At 47.7% G+C, this 21,851-nt stretch overlaps 1 protein-coding gene across 2 annotated transcripts; it reads right to left on the reverse strand.

Annotated features, from left to right (window-relative positions):
* Positions 1-890: 890 nt before the first annotated feature.
* Positions 891-21,632, reverse strand: LOC138920286 (uncharacterized). 2 transcript variants are annotated; one of them, XM_070248191.1, is made up of 2 exons: positions 14,245-14,335; positions 891-6,418 (listed from the first exon to the last, which is right to left on the reverse strand). In XM_070248191.1, the coding sequence occupies exon 2, from the start codon at positions 2,598-2,600 to the stop codon at positions 1,677-1,679; it is 924 nt and encodes a 307-aa protein (XP_070104292.1). In that variant the 5' UTR covers positions 2,601-6,418; positions 14,245-14,335; the 3' UTR covers positions 891-1,676. The 2 variants fall into 2 exon arrangements, 1 of the variants encoding a protein (XP_070104292.1); XR_011431163.1 differs by lacking the exon at positions 14,245-14,335 and adding an exon at positions 20,603-21,632 and having other exon boundaries at positions 6,054-6,418.
* Positions 21,633-21,851: the final 219 nt, after the last annotated feature.

The raw sequence follows: 21,851 nt of genomic DNA on the forward strand, positions 1-21,851 counted from the left end.
GCCACAGTGGTGCACTCACTGCTCTTATGAGGGTAGTCCCTGGAGAGAGGCCGGCTTTTCTTCCCCCGCAGTCTCAAGAGAACCTGGAGTGGCGGGTAGCAGGATGCGGGTAGCAGGGCACCTGAGATGGGGCGGCCCCTGGCTCCCTGCTCCTCTAGCAAATGTGCATTTCCCAAACAAAATAAAGGGGCCAGCCCCATGGCTGAGTGGTTAAGTCCGCGTGCTCCACTGTGGCGGCCCAGGGTTTCACCAGTTGGGATCCTAGGTGCAGACATGGCACCGCTTGTGAGGCCACACTGAGGCGGTGTCCCACATGCCACAACTAGAAGGACCCACAACTAAAATATAAAATTACGTACCAGGGGGATTTGGGGAGATAAAGCAGAAAAAAAAAAAAAGATTGGCAACAGTTGTTAGCTCAGGTGCCAATTGTTAAAAAAAAAATTTTAAATAAATAAAAAATAAAGAGGAAACGGCAGCCACCACCGGCTAAAAACTTACCAGGGAAGTCACCAACCTCTCACGGTAAAGCCCAAGCTACTGGCTAAGATCTTCTCGGCCCCCAGGGTACCTCGCAGTTGGGTGATACCAAAGTGCCTGTCAAGAATCTAGAGCAGGAACCACAGCCGACAGGGGCAGGGCAGACGAAGTCTGACGGGGAGATGCTGAGAGCAGGGGAACTGTTCGGCCCAATCTTCACATTCACGAGGTCTCCAATTTTGTCTTTGTTGTTGTCATTTCTAACTAGGGATATCATACAATTCTGGAAATATACTTAGTATATTGAACATTTAAAATTGAACATTTAAAACATATCATAAGTTGTTTTTTGTTTGTTTTTTGCAGGGGAAGATTCACCCTAAGCTAACATCTGTTGCCTATCTTCTTCCTTTTTTTTTTTCCTTTTTACCCCCAAAGCCCAAGTACATAGCTGTGTATAGCTGTAAAGCCTTCTGGTTCTTCTGTGCGAGCTGCTCCAGCACGGCTGCTGACAGACGAGTAGTGCTTCTGCGCCTGGGAAATCAAACCCGGGTCGGTGAGATGGAGCGCGCCAAACTTTAACCACTAGGCCATCAGCGCTGGATCTCATAAGTTTCTTTTAAGTCTTTTAAGACTTATTTGGTGTTTCTTCCTTTTTCTAAATACTAGGACCTTCAAAAATTGGGAATTCAGAACCCCAAGAATCCCTGAAGCTCTGAGAGGCCTGACCAGGGACAGATAATTCAGTGAGTGAGTCAGACAAAATCAGCTGCAAATGCACGTGGGTGTCAGCCCTCTGGAGACTGGCGGCTTTCACACGAGACCACCACCAGTCATGAGCCAACGCCATCCCAGCAGGGTGACCGCCCACTCAGAGAAAGGCAAGAACATGCACCAGTGGGCGGGCCTTCAGACCAGGTTTGCAGCCCAGCTGGTGTGGCCCACGCCAGGCCTCCAGTGTCTCTGAGGGAGGTCCCTCTAGCTGCCAAAACCTCAAAGTGTTAGTGAGAGAAGCTGGTTGGATTTTTCAGGTTGAGGGGATACAGGATTAAGCCAGTGTGCGGACTCAATTGCCTCTCAGCGCTGGAAGGGTGGCCCCTGGGGATGGGGGGGTCTGGCCCAAGGCCCACTCAGCCCCATCACCTGAACAAATATCTCCCTGTCACACCGATGTCACTGGCGAGAACAGCTGAGGTTCAGCAGGGCATCCACGGTGCCCGCTCTCCTGCTGGGGGCCCAGTCTGCACGCTGACATTCTTTTCCTTACGTGAACAAAAGGAACCCAGGATGGCATTTCTCCAGGCCAGGTGACGAGGTGGGCACAACTGGCTCCCCCACCTTAGAGAGCCTCCCTGATCCCCAGCTCCACACAACCTCAAAGCCAGGCTCTGTGAATCCTCCTCCTCTGGGAGACAGACGCAAACCGGGGCCCAAAACCACGGCTCCCTGTGGTGGGAAGATGCCAGGATGGCCGTCCTCCAAAGGCTGGCAGCAGGGTGACAAGGAGAGGGAGAGCACGGCCTGGCCCCGGGGCGGGGTGGGGAGGGTTCCTGGGAAAGAGGGTTTGTTCCGGTGCCTCTGTGAGGGCTGCCTGGGAACTCAGGGAGGAGCCGGAGCCCAGGCCGCAGGTGTGCGGCAGGCAGCCGTGTAGACGCTGAACCTGGGCCAGCTTCAGCAACGGCGAAGGTGAAAGTGGGTTCTGTGGGCAATTGCCTAGCCGCTTTCTTCCAGTGGCAACTTATGTTTGAAACTGCACTTCGCATTAAAACGTGGAAAATGGGGTTGAGTTTGTTGCACAAGAAAGCAGACCGGGCCAGATTTAGGTTGTCTATTTTCTGAGCTAAAAGAACACTTACTTGGCCTTTCAAAAAGTTTTCTCCAACTTTTAAGGCGTGCCTACGAAAAGTACTTACAGGACGGTGCACGGCCGCGGGAGCGCACTCCGCAGCAGAGCGGCTGCGCAGACGCGGGCTCCGGGACTTTCTCATCTGGCACAGAGAACACCGACGTGTTATGTATCTTGCAAATTTGAGAAGTTCAAGAAAGTCTTCGAAGGTGAATTTGGGACGGGTGACCCTCTCGCCCTGGAAGAGCTCCTTCACAGTGTGACACCCAGCCATCTCCTTGAGAGACACTGTGCTCTCCAATTCTTTCCCGCTTCAGCCTCACCAATAACCGCACGCCTAGGAAATGCTTCGAGGAGTGTTCAGGCTGGGCTCTCATATTCAGGAGCGCACAGGAGAACCCTGCTTTTAGAAACTCAGGGATTTCTGTGTTTTTTGAAAATGAAGTCCATTTGAAAAACTCATGCATTTGCACCTCTCTGGCTCCCATCCCCTTTAGAAGGACTAATCTGAAATGTGTATAATAAAGGGAGCACTGCCAGGTTAGCCTTCATCCAGGCAGATGACCAGGTCAGTACAGTCAGACTTTTCTGCAAATCCCCCTGCGTCCATGGTATCACCCTCCGGGGAAGGGACAAGCCGTGTGACCTAAGTTACTCACGGCGGAGCAGCAAATGGACCCTTCCCTGTGGATTCTTCAAACCCTTCTTTCTCTTGCAGCATTGTTCCATTCTGGCTTATTTATATGGATCACTATGAAAGTAAAGGGTCAGCGTCATCCATTAAAGACCACGAGGCTGGGAGTGTTGGAAACAATCATTCTAACTTATCTGCTTGAATTGGGGCTCTCCAAAGCAATGAACGTGCAAGAAGGTCAGCAAGGATGGATGGCCATTTGCAAAACACACGTGGATATAAGTCTACGGGAGTTTGCAGGTTCTAAGCATCTGCATTCTTTCCAAAGTAAAGTAAATAAGCCAACAGCATAGCTCTGCCAAACCAGCCTCCAATTCCTGTATTTATATGAAAAGGAAGCACAACTCTAAGCCAAGAGAAAAAGAATATTTTGTCTCTAAAGATCTACTCAGAGAAGAAAGCCCTGCACTGAGAAGGTCTGAGAATCCGCTTTACAATGAGAAGCTGATGTGGGGACGCAGATGATTTCCGACGTTCATGTAACAAGTGTCCTGCAGTAGGTAGGCTGATTTGGCTCTGCTCTCAGGGCACTCACAGAGTAGTGACAGTAAATGAGTTTGAGCCAAAGGACATACTGATAAAAGGATTACAAATTGCAATAAGTGCCATGGAAAGATCAAGTAAAGGGCTGACTCGGAGAAGAGCAAGTTATCAGAAAAGACCCAGTGGAGGCTGCTGTATCCAGGCTGAGGCCAAAAGTATGAGGAAGGGAGGGAAGCAAGCTTCCAAGCAGAACAGCAGTGCTGGACAGCAGGGCAGGGACGGGGGACCAAGAGACCGAGGGAGAGAGCGAGAGCAGTGCCCTTAGAGAAAGCGGGGCTGGGGCCTGAGGGCCTCTGGCCACTGTGAGGACTTCGGACTTTACTCCACGTGCAGTTGGAAGGGATCATAACTGGGAACCATGATATGATCTGGTTTACATAATTAGAAGATTATTCTGGATGGTGTGTGGAGAATGAGTGGGAGGGGAGCTAAAGAAGAAGAAAGAAAACAATTGAGGGGCTGTTAGAATAGTCCACGGGCACTGTTGGAATAGGCCACGTAAGTGGTAAGAGTGGTCTGGGTAACGGCAGTGACATGAGGATGGAGAAGATAGACCTGATGACAAGTAAAAAGTGTTTTTTTGGACAAAATTCAGGTGTACCTTCAAGATCTCAAAGGAGAGAGAGTGAGTAGGCAGTTAGGTGCATGAGTCTGGCGTTTACAAATATAAATTTGGAAGTCAGAGACATAAAGCGGTATTTACACATCCAAGAATGAGTGAGTTCCCCTGGTGTGCGAGCACAGAGTGAGAAGAGGGGCCAGGACTGAGCCCCGGGAGCAGCCAACAAGTCCACTTAAGTAGCTGGCCAGTGGAGAGAACAGCTTCAGGTAATTCAGCCCTAGCTCTGTCACTAACAAGTCTGTGTCACTGAGCACAGAGACTACATTATGTGGACCCAAAGGTCCCTAACATTTACCACTCTGTGATTTTACCAAAAGGCATTTTCCAGCCCTGCAATCTGAGGAATGTTGCGGGAATTCAGGACTGACATTAAAGAGGTCAGCTAGAATGACACCCACATTATCCTCCCGGTGTTTTTGCAGATAAAAAGCTGGGCTAAGTAAATGATGGGCCTGATATTCCTGTGGATAGAACCCTCAGACCATAGCAAAGAAAACTTTAAGTGATAAGAAGGATAAATGATGGATATTTGTCAGCCTAGAGGTGAAGTTTGGGAGTGCCTTTTGGGTGAGGAAATAACTGGGAAAAGATTAAGAGCGCCAGGGGAATTCCCCACCCACTCGCGAGACCTGAGCACACCATTGGCTTTTTGACAAACGAAAATGAATATTTTTATTCTGCCTTTTGCAAAAATGGAAGCAGGATGGAATAGCTGATCCTTTGGATCACCTAAAGCAAATGCTTCTCAAGTCATTGGGAGAACCAATCTCAGTGTCATTCTTTTTCAGAAGAGCTTTGAGGAAATGAATGTTGTAGATTGTCTGTTGCAGAGTGCATTGAATTATGGGTGGGTTCTTCTAGGTCCGGAATTACTCTCTCCTGCAGTCTGTGTAGTTTGGGAAACTATAGCCAGGGAAAAATTGGGGGTTATTATCTTTAACAGAATTCTTGAAGGAGTTATATTCATAGTTAGTGTATCAGTTTGCATTTGCTGTGTAACAAGCCACCTCAAAATTTAGGGGCTTAAAATATTAAACATTTATAATTTCTCACAATTCCATGGCTCAGCCGGGCAGTTCTGGTTTGGGCTGGCTTGGATCCATCAGATCAACAAGTTGCCATCACCCAGCAGGTGAGCCCAGGTTCCTTCCTGTGGTACGGGCTGCAGGGCTCCAGGAGAGCAAACTTTCTTGTGTGAGCACTTTTCAAGCCTCTGCTTGCATCACGTTTGCTATTGTCCTGTTGGCCAATGCAAGTATTACGTGCAAGTCCTGATTAATCTGGGAGGGGACTAGCCAAGGGTATGGATATAATGAGACAGGAAGAAATTGAAGGCCACTACTGCAACAATCCACCACAGATAGGAACTATGTGATGCTCTGGAAGAATCCAGAGTTAAAAAGAAAGAATTTAGGGGCCTACCACAAGAACATGAGCACCTGAAAATATTTTATAATTGTCTAAAGAAAATTTTAAATTTCGATATGGCAGAAAACACTCTGGACAAAGTTAAAAGTCAAATACAAATGGAATAAAAAATTTTTCTAACACAGAAGACGTACAAAGGACCAGTACCCCAAATGTATAAAGAACTGGTACCAAACACTCAGGAGGAGACAGATACCCCATAGTGGCATTCGCCTTTTCCTTGACTGGGCAGTTTGAGAGCCCAGTGACCCTTGGGAGCAGTGAGGGAGGAGTGTGTCCCTTGGTGGCAGCTTAATTCACCCCCAGCCTCCCCTGTGGCCTTGGCTGTGGTTTCTGTCTCTTTTCCTTCCTTTTGTTCTTGCCCATTTTCTAAGACTCATTTTTCAGCCTATCTGTCGATTCCGTGAGCCACTTTGTACCCTAAAAGAATCAATTCTCAATTTGATTAAATTGGTTTCTATTGTTTGCAACTCAGAACTTTAACTGATACCCTAATAGAAAAATGGGCAAAGAATACAAACAGACAAGTCATAGAAGGCAAAATATGATAAAGCAATGAGAAGGCTGCCAACTGTGTTGTAGTCGGAGATCTGCGTGTGAACATGATGCTGATGATGTTCCTATGCGATAGGACGGAAATGAAAAACGATGAGCAATCCTCACGGTGGGGAGGAGGCGGAAAGCAGGCACTTTCCAGCGCTGTTTCTGGGAGTTCATGCTGCATCAATTTTGCAGAAGTCAATTTAACGTTGTGTATCAAAATACAAAATTTCATGTTCAACAATTCCATTTCTTGGACTCTCACCTGAGGGCATAATCAGAAAATTATGTGAAAGCATATATGTATCTGGAGGACCATGGCACCAATGTACATCATGGCACAAAAAATGAAAAACTGAAGTCATGGTACATACACAAAATGGAATAATACACTGTCACTAAAAAACGAATGCAAATTGGCACTGTTTCATCTGGCAGGAGATCTGAAGATGATTGGCACACACTGGCAAGCAGAGCGCAGAACCTGCGGACTGGGGGGAGCGTCTCTGTGTGCACGGAGACATGTTTCTGGATATGGTTATTAATTCATCTGTCACTTCCTTGACAAACACTTATATAGCATTCACTCTAAGCCAACAACTCTTTTAAGTTCTCTACCAATACTAACTCCTTTACTCGTGCTCATAGCCCTGTGAGAGAGGGCCTTGTATTCTTTCCATTGTACAGACCAGAACACTGAGGCAAGGACCTCGACCAAGGTCACAGGCTGATAGGTGGTAGAACTGGGATTCAAACCTAGGAAATGTGGGTCTATACCTTTAGCATTACAATATGTGCCTTTCAAAACAGTAACTGGAAAATTTAATGGGAGCTGTATCTCTCTCTAGTTGAAAGTTGGTTTCTCTTTGTTATATTTTCCTCTTTTTTCTTTTTTTGCTTGTTTTACAATTTTTATGTGCTAGTTATCTAATTAGAGAGATCTTCAAATAGGCTTGCCCATACAAGGAGCAATCTGAGGGCCAGACAACCCCTTTGCTCCCACCCGCACGTCTCGCTCCCGCACAGTGTCGAACACAGCACACAGCACAGACGTTTCCTGTATTAGAAATGGAGACAACCAAGTTGACCTGCAATCACTCCACCTCGAATGTGCCAGAGAACATTCATGGGAAGGGGAACAGGCAGCCAGAGAACCCAAATAGAAATGATGAACAAGAAGGGGAGAGATTCGAGTCTGCTAATCTAGGGGAACATTATCCAAAGGAGAGAGGGAGTCATACACTCAAGGCTCCTACTGTAGGGGCCACAGATGGAGAAGAGCGTGGGGAGAGTAGCACTCATGGATTTTCTTGAATTTAGAGGTGAGCTCTTCTTAGCACAAACGTTGAGTTTTACTCTTTACTTTTGCTGTTATTTTTGTTGGGGATACAGATGATGGTGACAGTGGTGACAATATGATCTTGATAATAGGTAACTTTAAAGGTAATTTGTCATGTAGAACAGTGGAAGCATTAAGTTTTTAAAAGTGTGTTTGCATTAATGAATAGATTTATGTAGGTCTAACTCATTCATCTATTAAGACTTTGCCTAGACTAGTTACAGTGTAGCCACACTGTCCAGGTTGAAGCCGTTCTACACAACACCAGAGCAACTGGGAAAGTTTGTCAAACACGTCCAGGCTGGACTGACGTGAGGTGTTTGTGTGAAGGAGATTCGCCTTAATTGACTTGTCTTGTTAGTCCAAACGGCTGGTTGGGCAACCCAGCATCGCCCGTTTGTGGTGGACACGGAGTGGGCCCCCCAGGTTCGCCTTCAAGGAAAGAACTGCTGTCCTTGCGGCTGGGAGTGTGGTGAGCAGACAGTCCTTGGCCCCTGGAGGGTCTGCCGCAGCTACAGAGAGCCTCTCAAGGTCACGGCCGTCCAAGGGTGGCCCAACCTTCTGCAGCCCAGTTCTGCTGGAGCCACATACCGTCCAGAGCTCCCCATTGGGTTGGCCAAGGCTTTGTCCAGCCTGCACCACAGTTCAGTTCCCTTCCACCACAGGTGTTGATGCCCAATAAATACCCTGCACCCCAAACTCCCTCTCAGCTTCCACTTCAGTGAATCCAAACTGCCATACCATTCTAGTCTCCTTTCTTCATCTACTGTCAGTTATTGATCTTGCCTTTTGCCCATTGCAGGTGATAATAAGCAAAACTAAAAAATCAATGAGAAAACTCACAGATGCCCATGACCATCTTCTCTTGTTGCCAATGACAAAAGGGCAGGGGGACAAGGGGAGAGCCGTGTAGAGGTCCACGGCTGACAAGACGCTTAGGTCCACGGGACACCGCCCTAGGAACAAACCCAGAGGCACGGTGGCGGGAGCCTGCTGAAATGCATCGAAGAGAGAGCAATTGCCTCTTGCTCTCTATTTACATTTGTGAGAAACAGATACAAGGGAAGAGATCCCACATTCTAGACTCTGCAATGTGCGCCGTGGAAAGAATAAAGGAAATGCAAGTACCACGAGTGTGCACGAATGTCCTGCCGTACAAAGGGTGAGCCGCTGAGGGCATGGAGAGTATGAGGCAGAAGCAGCAGGCCATTCAAAAAACCCTGTGTGACCAAACCGTCCTATTGGCTAATAGGCCATGACCTGTGGGTAGAGAAGTATCAATTTGCCACCAGACTTGCCTGATGTCCTGTCCCCCTTGGGTCAACGCTGAGCTTGCAAATGGGTATGTCTGTTTGCAAAGTGACAAAACGGGCCTGCTGAGTGCGAGCTGCATCCCACGCTGTGTCTGCTGGTGGTTTGCTTATGTTCCATGGGGCAAAACTATTTTAAAGGAGAAAGCATGTTTGCGTCTGTCCGTTCAATGAAGGTAGTGCTTCAGTTGACTTTCTGTTGTGGGTTTTACTCGTGTGTGTTGGGGCCTCATCACCGGCCTGGCTGGTGACAGTCCCATGGCACTTGGCCCAAAGGGACTCACCAAACGCCCGTTCTCTCTGCTTCTCAACCAGCGCCCCTCCGTGATTCCCTCTTCCGCCCTGCCGCTGTTCTCCCCCTTGGGGACCTTTGTGCCCAAGTCCATCTACCTAAGAGGAAGCCACCCCTCTCTCTCTACCCTCTCTCATTCCCTTGATGACAAGCACACAGCTTCTTTATCAAAAAATGTGTATTTTCTAGAATAAAGTAGAAAATACATACAAGTATAAAGGAAAAAAAATGGAAGTACCCGTAGTTCCACCACGCAAAGATGGTTACTGTTAACCCCTTGGTCTAGATCCTTTCAGATCTTTCTCCATGCGTACTGATTTATACATGTTTTATTTCACTTCTCTTCACCTCCTGGTCCCCTCTCTCTCGCTAACCCTGTGCCGGAGCCCTGGTCATAGGGAGGGGGCTTCAGAGGCAACTCCGGGCAGGAGAGGAAACCAAACCACTGAGCATGCCGAGCTGGCGAGCCGCGAGCAGGAGGGCAGCGAGTGTGCGGGGAGTTCCAGATTGCCCCACAATGCTCCCCCGGATGGGACCCTGGGGAAAACCACTTCCCTCACCTCCTGGTCCCTGCACCAGGAGGAACTCCATAGCTGACGACCAGCATCAGAGAAAAGGAGAAGAAAAATGGGAACTTCCAGGGAGCTGAAGCATCGCTAACCCTAATGTGTGTATGTATCCACGCACACGATGGAATGCTCCTCAGCCACGAGAAACGAAGGAATGCCGCCCTCGGGGGCCGCGTGGATGGACCTTGAGCAAGTTGTGCCAAGTGAGATAAGCCAGACAGAGAAAGATAAATACTTTTTTATCTCAGTCATATGTGGATCTAAGAGTCGAACGCGTAGAAATAGAGTCAAATGGTGGTTCCCAGGGCTGGGGGAACCGGGGAGGTGTTGTTTAAGGGGACAGACTTGCAGCTGGAAGATGAATAATTTCTGGAGAGCTAAGGCACAGCCTGGTGATTAAAGACATCACTACTGTACTGTCAACTTCAGAGATGCTAAGAGACTACATCTTAACTGTTCGCACCACAAAGAAGAAATGGCAGTGATGAGCCGGGGCGGAGGGCTAGCTAATGCTGTGGTGGTAATCCTACTGCGAAGCATAAACGCATCAAAGTAACGCATGGTGTGCTTCAACCTCACACGATCTTACATGGCAATTATATTCAATTTTAAAAAGGATTGCAGTTTCCCTTCTCCTAGGGAGGGGGGCTAGTTCAAATGACTCAGAGAACAACTCGCTAGTCCACACACTCCGGGATAATTCAGTTCTCCCAAGCAAGTCCCCTCATTGACACCTGGAGCTGACAAACCACCGTGTGGTTGTGAGGCCTAAATAAGGCGAAGTGAGGTACTGCGGCCACTGTCTGACGGAAGCCAGCGCCCAAGAAGTGGGAGCTGTCTTTATTATTATCATCACTCTAGTGCTGTCAATTCTTTTTCTAAAATGTTACAATAGGTACAGAGTATTGCATTGGACATATTCACTTAATTTACTTATCTCATCCCCTGTAACGGAACATTTAACTTGTTCACACATCCTTTACCATTAATTCTATTCATGACCATAGGGAAAGCAAGCAGAGGATGTCAAAAATACGAGGTGGGAGAGGAACACGACTTACTGTGTCCTAATGAGTCCCGGTCTCTCTCCTAGGGAGGTCCCTCTGCTTCAGTGACCGAGGGGATGCTCCCTGGCCTGCACCGTCTCATGCTTGTGTTTACGAGGGCAGTCGGCATTCCACACGCCTGAGCAGGCCTGCCCAGAGCATTTGCGGGCTCAGAAGAGTCCAAATGGAGGCCACACATAAACCCTTAGAAGTTCTAAACCAAGCCCACAAACTGCTCAGAGCATAATCTTCTATCTTCCCCCTTCATCCCCATCCAGAAGGCCAGGTTTCAATGCAGATTTTTCAGATTCCTTGGCGTTCCATGCCAAAACTGGCAAAGGGGAAAAGCAGCCCTCATCTCTCACCTGCCCCTCTTCTCTTGCCGCCCCAGGCGCCATCCCACGGCACGAGGAGTGAGCGGATCCCCGCCTGCACACCTGAGACCTGTCCACACCTGAACCCAGCCAGCTGCTCCTCTGCCTCCACCAGGCCTAGGGCCGTGCACCGCAGTCGGCCTTGAGAGGACAGACACAGGGAGGAGTCCTCTGTGGGCCCTGGAGGGGAGCTGCAGGTCACCAGGCAGGGAATTCTGGGTCTAGAAGAGGTGCGTTCTAGAAGGGGTTCTAGAATATTCCCTTCTAGACTGCACTCTGGGAGTGCCCATCACATCAACTCCTTGATATCCTCATCCTACGAGGAGGAGCAAGGCTAGAAGAAGGTCAGAGAAGGGCCCCATAAAGCAAGGGGCCCAGGACAGAGGCCCCTTTCGTCCAGGTCTAACTGAGGGCAGCATTCCCCAGAGGAAGTCCTCTCTTCTAGCTGGTAAACTCGTAGACTACTATCGGGGCTTGAACTCAAGTAGATACTTTCATTCATTCATTTATTCAACAAGTATTTTTTGATCATCAACTACATGCCAAGTATTCTTGTAGGTGATGGGGATACAGGGGTGAAAAGACAAAGTCCTTGCTTTCACGGCACTTATGGTGGTGACTGGACAGGTAAATAACAACACTACTTCAGAAGATGATAAGCAATTAAAATACGGTAATGAGTGAGAGAGGGAGGATCAGCAGGCTCATTTGTGTGGAGTGTTCGGGAAAGACCTCTCTGAGGAGTTGACGTCAAGAAGGAGCCAGCCATGTAAAGCCCTGGAAGCAGAGGGGATAGCAAGTGCAAAGGCCCTGAGGCAGGAGAAAGGTTATGATATTAGAGTAACAGGGGGCTAGAGCCTAGTAAGCAAAACGAAAGGGGCAGGAGGTGAGGACAGGGAGGATGCCAACACCAGATCTAGGAGGGTCCTTTAGGTACCTATATTTCATGGTATTTAGATTATTGTTCAAAGTGCTGTGAAAAGCCACTGCGTATCCTAGGCAGGATGAGATGTGACCTGATTTATGTCTTTAAATAGTATCCTGTGCTGCTGTGTGAAGAAAGAAGAGGGGATATAGTGGCTGGAAGCAACCACACCAAACGAGAGGCTCAGTCTGGGTGAGAGGTGGCGGTGTCTGGGACTAGGTCAGAAGCTGTGAAGGTGGAGAGACATGGAGAAATTCAGGACATATATTTGGAGCTAGACTTCAAAGGACTTGGTGACAGATTGGATGTGGAAGGTAAAGAGAGAATTCACAGATGAGTCTCAGAAGTGTGTTTGCCTGGTTGGGTAGAGGCTAGGGCCGTGAACACAGATGTGGCAAAGTGAGAGGGGTGGGCAAATCCAGGGCTTCTTATGGGCATGCTCAGTTTTCAGTGTCTCTTAGAGTAGAGATGTCAGGGAAGCATGTGGATAAATGGTCCTCTGGAATGGAGATGGAAACATGAGAATCATCAGCATATGGATGGCATTTGGAGCATGGGACCAAGGGGATCACCTAGGTGCCCAGAGAGATGAGGTCCCAGGATGTACCCTGGGGCCGCCCTAAAGTTGAGTCATGGAGAAGGGAAGGAGAAGATGGCAGGAAACTGAGGATCCCCCAGTGAGGTAGAAAGAAACCCAGGAGAGTAGGAATACACGGAAGCCAAGAGAACGTTGAGACAGCCAGGTCTGCATCTGCAAGTGTCTCTGTCCTCCGCAGATGAAGCATCTCCTCTGCTCTGCGCCAAAGAGGCGGAGGAAATGTTGGCAGTACCTTATTGCCTCTGGGAAAAGCCCCTCGGGATGGTGGCATTTCAGGGTTTTGAAGAGCAGGTCTGGGCCAAAGCACCATTTTACTGCTTCTGAAAAGCAGAGGCTGGCTCATAGACAGGCCACTGAAAATGCACCGACTGTGGAGAGGTCTGACCATCAGGTGTACCAGCGCCGATGTTAGCAGCGTAGGATGAGGCCAGGCTACGCTGCAGTAACAGGCAGGCCCTGGAATCTCAGTAGCATAAGACAATATAGTCTTATTTCTTGGTCACAAAGAAGTCTGAGGGGATTTGGGTGGCCATCCTCCACCCTATAGCCCTCTGGAGCACGGGGTCTCCAAGATGGCCAACGTAGGGGAAGGAAGAGATGGAGGAAATAAATAACCTTTTGGCCAGGGGGAGATACACAATATTCCCAATTCAATTGACTAGAACAAGTCACATGACCCAACCTAATCACAAGGGAGGCTGGAGAATGCAGGGGAGCCTGTGGACTCCTCAGTGAGCAGTCACCACCTCCACCACAGCGGGCCACATACGGGATTAAAGAGAGGAAATCCTCCTTTGGACCCTTCCTACCTGGCAGCCCGTGCCCCTTTCCCTTCCACCCCTTCTCTGCTAACTCAAGCTCCTACTCTGTCTCCTTTCCCAGGACTTGGCTCTCCATCACTCAAGAACTAACAACGCCTGAAGGAGAGCTGCTTCCTTGGGAATCTGCTGTTACCCATTAAAATGCAAAGCAAGTCTGTATAAAGATAGCATTTCTGGCCCAGTAACAGGGAGACGAGGTGCCAACATGCCAATTAGACATTTATCTAATTTGTGTAATAATAATGGCTTCCTTTTATTGGGTACCTGCTACATATTGCCACTATTATTTTTATGGTTATTACTATTACTTTGAAAATCTTCATAGTCAAGTCAAATCCCAAGTCTCAGACTTAGTGACCTTGAGCAAGTTACTCAACCTCTCAATTCCTCTGTTTGCTCAGCCATCTGAGACTGAGGCCCATGCCACCACCTCTCCTGTGGCCCTGCAAAGGACGAGCAATGACAGATGTAAAACCAAGTTGTTGTAAGAGCTGCTCCAACAGAAGAAGGGCTGAGCGCTGCGTTCTACGGAGCCAGGCTGGCGGCCGCAGCCGGCCCACTGCACCTTCTTTCCTGAGTGGAAGAGAAGCTGGGGGAAGAAGGGAGGAGAAGGAAGTGAAGTCATTCTGACGGAGGCCTTTGAGGCAGAGCTGGAGGCCCTTATTCCTGGGCTGAGGGGCAGCTGTGTCCAGAGCCTGTCCTGCCCACACTGTCAGAGACCACGAGGCAACCAGGAGCCCTTGCCACATGGCCCACCCCAGGGAACAAGCCTGTGCCATCCTCCTGTTCTGCTCTCCCTCCCTGGACTTCCACTCACCGTGTGAATCCATGCTTGGAGACCTGGGAATGTTTCCATGCAAAGGAAGAGGCTGGCAGCACACGAAGAATATTGCCACAGTGGCGGTTTTATTAAATCTTTAGTGGAAAAACATAGTTAAGAGGTGGGGCCTTCCCCGACACCCGTCTCTGAGTCACCAATTTGCTGGGCGTCTGAGCCCTTGGCATCCCAGTACCAACGCTTGAGCTAATGCTGTCACTCTTGCCATGACGGCACTCCCAAAGGTGCTGAAATGTCATTTGAAAACACAGCCCAGATCTTGAAACCAGACACCTTTGGTGGAGAAACCCCTCGGGTAGAAATTCTGAGCGTGACACAAGGCGAAGCAGAGACCTGGATGCACTGATGCACGGTGCGGTGAGACGTGAGTCCAGTAGGAGCTGGGACGATGGTGACAGATGCGCCCCGGGAGATGGGGAACTCCAATTCCTGTGCCCTCAAGTTCCGCAGGCTGGCCCCAGATCTTTCCTGTACAGACCCACCTCTACAGTGACTTTGAGCTGAAAAATCTGGGATCCTAGATGAGACAGCCATTGAGGCGGGCCAAGGCGCAGGGAGGAGACCCAGCAGACGAGAGCGTCAGGCCTTTGACTGGTGCAAGCCTCCTCTCTCAAAACAAGGCCAAGAGTATTTCCCAGTTCCTATTGATTTACCAGTACCATCTGACGTTTATTAGGCATTACAAATACACCAGACCCGTACTGTCCAATATGGTGGGTACCAGCCACACATGGCTATTCAGCACGTCCATTGTGACTTATTCAGTTGAGATGTGCTCTATGTATAAAGCACACACCAGATCCTGAGGACTTTGTTTAAAAAAAAGTGAAATACTTCATTAATAATTTTTATATTGATTGTATGATAGAATGACAATATTTTGGATATACAAAGTTAAATGAAACATTATTAAAATTAATTGCATGTATTTTTTTTTAGAATTTTTTAATGTGGCTACTAGAAAATTTAAAATTTCATCTGTGGCCTGCATGAGATTTCCATTGGACAGGACTGTGTACTGAGCACTTTTTGTATTCTCATCTCATTTAATCTTTTTTTTCATATCAGAGCTAAAGGTGTTTTCATTCTTTCCCTTTCTCAAGGCATCAACACAGTCAGAAGTTTGTAAATTATCTCTATCTATCTTGCTACATTCAGTGTAGTACAAAGCAGATGAGGCGATCTTTCCTCTTTAGCACTTAGTGTGAAACATGTACAGACTTACTGCAGCTGAACTAATATTTAACACACATCTACAGTATTTGCTGTTTTTGCTTTTTTTCTTTTCACCTTTAAGGGGGTCATTTAGTCTTCAAACAACGTCCCTGAGGCTGCTTGCATTTTATAGATGGGCCCTTCACAAGGCCGCATGACGCCCCTCTCCCCTCTGACTCCTCTCCCTGCTCCAGCCCCTTCACGCCCTCACTCCGCACCAGCCACAGGCTCCTCCATGTTCTCAGACCAGGCCCTGCGCACTCTGCCTTCAGAGCTTCTCCAGCCGTCCTCTCTACGTGGAACACTCTTCCTTCAGACAGCTGCCGGCAAATCCTTGACACTACCCAAATGAGATTATATTTCAGCAGAATTTTCATTACTGACCCCCATTTCCTTCAAATTTTGCTCAATGTCATCTTCGTGAAATGTATCTTGCCCATCTAACCTTCGTACCCTCATTTTCTTCCTGCTCTTCTTTATCATCTTTACTAGCATTTGCCATCTTCTGCTTGTTATGCAGTTTACTCACTTGATATGTATATTGTTGAATTTGAGTCTCCTCATGAAAAAATGCTGGATCTCCAAGGCCAGGGACCTTGGTTGGTTTTGTTCCTAGCTATAACCCATCCCTTAGGACAGTACTTAGCACAGAGTAGGGCCAACTTCTGTTTGTGGAGCAGGAGGGTCAGACGCAGAGGCAATGGAAGATGAGCAATTCCTCTAGGAAGAAAACATTGCTATTTCTTCAACTGAGAGTTCTGAGCCCTTGCTCTGGGCCAGGACTGTGCAGCTGTGGCGAACACGGCAGCAAAGCCATCGCTCAAATAGGGGTTACACTTCAGCAGAATTCTAGTTCACGATCCCAAGCTTCTAACATCTACATTCTATCCCATGACCTATGGAGTCCAGAGCACTTTAAGTTTGACCTTGAAAATTAAGTATGAAGAGATGCCAGGCAAGGACACTCCTGAAAGAAGGATTAGCATGTTCAAAGGTGCCCACATCAAAAAGTACAACGCCTATGTTCAGGGGGTAGCTAGAACTTCTTTATGGTTAACACTTTTGATGAGTAAAGAGGAATGGCAAAAAACCAGCCTTGCAAAGTAGCCCAAATCAAATTGTGGAGAGTCTTGAGGGCCAAGCTAGGGAGTTGAGACTTGTCCACCAGCAAAAGGCAGGCATTTAAAATTTTAACCCAAGTTGAAAGTAATAGAGGAACTAGTTCATGTGAAAGAGGAAGAGGGCTCCACTTGAAGGCATGAGGTGTGGAAGGGTAAACAGTACAACAGAATACAAGAGTGGAAGGGACAGAAACTGAAGGATCCCGAGTGGGAGCTGCAGAAAGGGTCCTGGATGGCTTTGATGTCTGCAGCCTGGGAAGCGGTGGACGGAAGGTCATTACCTGGGATGGAGAATATGGAGGAGCACAGAGAATGAGTCTAATTGAGGACCTTTTGTGTTTGAGATTTCCCTGGACCCCCTGGCAGAAGTGAGAAGAGACAATGCTGACAGATCAGGCCTTGGAATCCACATTTTAAGCCATGCATGTAGATGAGAGCCCCAGAGACAAGCTGTAGAGAAGTGGCAGAGGGCAGAAACCTGGGGGATATCAATGTCGAGGTGTGCGTGAAAGAAATCGGGCCAGTGAGAGACGAGAAGGAAGAGTGAGAGGAGAAAACCCAAATGAGCGTGATGACACAGAAGTGGATGGGAGAAGAGCTTCCAAAGGGAGGTGTACAAAGAACGAATTTTCCCATGGGACCATGTTAGTTTCTGGACAGTCCAGGGAAGCCTATTATCTGAGTCAGGGAGGAAACACACGGCATACGCAAAGTGGGTCATTTAGGAGGGTTAACCAAGCGATTCGGTACTTACAAAGACCTGGGCGAGGCGTAGGGGATAGTGCGGTAATTTGGAGGATAATCATGGGAGGCCCGAATAAAAGCGACTGACTTTGTTGACTAGGAGAGTTTCACCAAATTTTACGAGGGCAGTTCCAGGGGGGCATGAACGTAGATGTCGGCGTACAGAGAGTTGAGGAGCAAATGGGAATCAAGAAAACACGTAGAATACAGCCAGCTCCAACAAGAATAGGGGCGGCGCTGGGAAGGATAAAGCAGAGCGGCTTGAGGAGGAGGCAGGGTCAGGGGCTTGTCTTAGGATGGCGAAGGCTCGCTGGTGTTAGCACAAGTGTGAGAAGCGTATGATGAGGAAAAGATTAATGACTGAAGAGGAGAAAGAAAAATGAACAGTGTGAGGTCCGGGAAGAAGGTATGAAGAGCACGCCATCGCTAGATGTAGAAGTACACAGTGGCGGTGTGCAAGTTTTCCCAGAGGCTGCAGCAGTAGATAATTTGGGCAAAATTATCTCCACTCGACCAAAAAAGGAGTAGGCTCTTGAAGTTAAGATGCTTTTCAGAAGCCCCAGGGCACTCCCTCTCACATCTCGTTGGCTAGAACTGGTCTCAAGCCCTCTTGTGAGCCATTGTAAAAGTGTTGGGATTATCACGATTTCTCAGAGCAATCTGGATTTACCCCTGAACTGGACATAGGGTCACCTCCTCTAATGGGCATTTACCTGAAGAAGCTGGAGTTCACCAGGAAAGCAGCAGTGTCAGCTACAGGAAATAACTCTTTCAGTGAGGGATTCAGTGTTATTTAATAACACATCTGAATTCTGCTTGAAATCATCTCTTTTTGTTTTTAAGTATGCTTTTTGGTGAGGAAGATTGGCCCTCAGCTAGCATCTGTTGCCAATCTTCCTCTTTGTTTTTTTCTCCCCAAAGCCCCAGTACCTAGTCATATATCCCAGTTATAGGCCTTTCTAATTCTTCTACATGGGATGCCACCACAGCTTGGCTTGATGAGCAGTGTGTAGCTCCACTCCCAGGATCTGAACTGGCGAACCCCAGGCACCAAAGTGGAGCACACCAACTTAACATCGCGGTCACGGGCCAGCCCCGGAAATCATCCTGAGTATTACAGTGGGGTGCAGCCCACACTTTGGGGAATTAGCAGATGACCCATAAAACACAGCTTTGGTTGTCTCTAAAAGAAGGAGGATTTGTGATCGTAAATCAGATGGAAATAGAAGTGGGGCTGAGGCCGCGCTAGGGGCTGGATGGGGCAGGACGTAGTGTAGAGTTGGGACACCCTGACCAGAAGATAGTTTCCTAGCCAGCACAACAACTCAAGACCTTTCAGCCACCTGCCCTCATCTTGCTATGAATCTTCTTCGCACAGGAAACCATCTTCAGGATGGTGAGAATTTGAAAAACTTGTTGCCCGTAAGGTATCAACAGCCAAAGCAACCTAAAGTAAAATCTTTCTTAGGGACATTTACACTTACGTGGGAAAAAATACCTCAATGCGAAGGAACAGTCGTGTTAATGGGGAAATTTGAAGCATGGGGCATAGCTGACATCTTCTCAAATTGTACCTCACAGGTACACCCACTATCTGAGAGGAATGCTTGCCAAGCAAGTATAACATGCGGTCTGCTCTCTGTATCCGCGGGTTCCACATCCACTGATGCAAGCAACTGTGTGGAACCTGTGGATATGGAGGGTTGAGTAAGGGACTTGAGCACCTGCGGATTTGGGTATCTGTGGGGAAAGATGTGGGGTGGATGGCATGTGATGTCCTGGAACCAAAATCCCACAGATATCCAAGGACAACTATATATGCAATATATACAATGATTATGAAGTAATGAGATTAAAATTCATTTGGGCCTTACAGAATCCATCTCATTGCGTTTTAGTTAGGGTGCCATATGTCACAGTTTGCCCAGAATAGTGACAGTTTACCTATTCAATTATTATTAATTATTAATAATTATTAACACCACCCCCTCCTTTCACTCTAAAAATTAAATTAAATGATTATCTTAACTATATTAATGCATGTATCAGCACTATTAGATATATGTGTATATGTATACACAAGACATATATGTACAAGAGAGAGACACTCTGCACCTTACAAATGAGTGGTCTTCAAGCTCAGCAAGTATGTGTTTGGAGCTCGGAATGCATTTTCCAAGAAATAATAGTTGTTGAGTTCTTGGGGCCTTTTAGAAAGCCATGTTGTGACTGGGGATCCCCACTCTTCTCTCTTCCACCCTGCTCCACCCAAAAAGGCAGATCTGAGTGGTCTGCACTGACTGTCACCTTGGCCTTTGGCTTCTGGGTAGGTTCACCCAATGGGGAAGGAGAGAGTGAGGTGGATGCATTGATTCCCCTGTCTCCCTGTCCCAGTAGAAAAGCTAGTGGTGTCTCTCTGTAGAAGGGGCTTGGCTGGTGGCTCTCCCCACAAGGAATTCTCTCTCCAAGTCTTGGTAACTACTCCCTTTGCCTCTTCTGGCTGAGGGGTGGCACCTAAGCTTTCCCCCTGTCATTCTCCAGGTTCCTGCACTACGCTTTGTGATTTCTCTATAGCATTCCCACATCTTTGTAAACAATCCTCGCATTAAACTCTCCTTAATTACCCAACTTGAGTGCCATGTGTTTCCTCCCTGACTCATATAAGATCCTTTTGCGGACTGCTCCAAAAACCAAGTAGCATGTAATGCATCATCTTATGGGAAAACACATTCCAAGGAGCAAGTCAGATTGCCGGGAAACTATTCTCTCCTAACGTTGCCCCAGCAGGAGGAGGGCCTCCCACCCTTCTGTTGAGTAGATGGGGGTGAACTGTTTCAATCTCCAATCCCAAGGTTCCAGAAGTTCCAGGGAACCAGATGGGAGCACTGTGAGGTCAAATTATGGTCAAAGGAAAGGGCTAGATCTTTCCAGTTATGTCCATCTACAAAGACTGAGCGCAACCAAGGGTTTATACATTAGAGGTGGCCTAAGTATATGTGAGTCTCTGTGAGTGAGAGATTAGCTCACTCATCACGTATTTGAGTGACTCCTATGCACCAGGCCCTGTGCTTGGAGGACTTTACATCCAGAATTCTTTAATCCTCAAGACAGTCAAGAAGTATATATACTTCTTGGTTGCCATATATATAAATATACATGTATTTCTTGATATATGCGATATATACATATCCTATCAAACAATTATTCAAGCTAAACTCCCTTCCAAAACTGAGATTCAGGGAAGTTCAGTGGCTTACCTGTGAAGGCACGGTGGAAAGCCATGGTGGAAATCAGTGGCTCTTGTGCCAGACTCTTGAGATATCTATCCAACTGGTTGGTTATCCCTCTTCAGCGCATAAGCCGTTTGACATTTTCTGGTTGACAATGAACGTGGCTGCAAGAGCAATGAACTCTTCCCATCCAGGGGTAACACAAACATGTTATAAAAGGAACAGGATCCAGGGGATTCTGTCATGCCCATTATAGGAGTAGTCACACTGACAAAGGTACACTGAGAGTCCCTGTGATAAAGAATGCTATTTTTGGCTGGCTGGAGAGAGCAGACCAAGATGGCCAGGGAACAACTGATACATTTATAAAGGAGGAAAATGAGCGAAGAAAAAGTGCTGTCACATTTGGTTCAATTTCAGCTCTGTCTTTTGGGAAACTCTGCACTTTCCTTTGCTGCAGATGGCTCAGAGGGATGTCACAGACCTTCAGGAGAAGCCATGAAGTGCGTGTGGGGGATGGACACACTTCAGGGTCTGGCCCCAGTCTCTTTCCTCCTTGGCTCTCTTGTCTATTTCATATGCCCTGAAGACTCTTGGGAGACCTGGAGAATTCCTCTTTCTCCCCAGCCCGGTTCCTGCGCCTCTCTCATGAACCACTGGTAAGCTCTCTGGGCCCAGGCGGACATCTTCGTAGACGCAGAAAGGGAGAAACCACTGTGTGTCGTCCTGTCTTCTCGCCCCATCTCATTCAACACCAAGGGCTGATCAACACAATGTTCTCCCAAGCTCCAATACTCTGAACATACCAGAAGGAATTAAGCCATGAAATACTATCCCTCTTGGATTCTCTTGCCCTCGTCTCATGGTTTGTGCAGTTTGGGCAGAACACACAGCACCGAGATGGCCGCCAGAACACTTGCAAATCCTGTTAGTGCTCCCGGGAGGCTCCCTGTGTTTGAGCCAAAAAATGACTCATGGATGATCAGTTTCATGGTGCTAAACCCCAATCCCATGACAGCATCATACCTCATCGGCTTTGACATTCTCCTTTGTAACTGAATCTTTAAGAGAATTAGGTTTCTCTTACAACCACTCTCATGATGCACTACTGACTGCACTGTGTGATTTGCCAATCAGGGCCATTACTTTATAATCTGGATATTGTGCTGAAACCAAGAGACAAAATAGTGCTATGGATCATGGCACACTGTAGTTGGAAATCCTAGGAAGGTCTGATTGGGAACTCATTTGTTTTTACCATGTTAGGTTCCTTTTA

Source organism: Equus caballus, chromosome 23 (assembly GCF_041296265.1).
Source record: "Equus caballus isolate H_3958 breed thoroughbred chromosome 23, TB-T2T, whole genome shotgun sequence".
Lineage (NCBI taxonomy): Eukaryota > Metazoa > Chordata > Mammalia > Perissodactyla > Equidae > Equus > Equus caballus.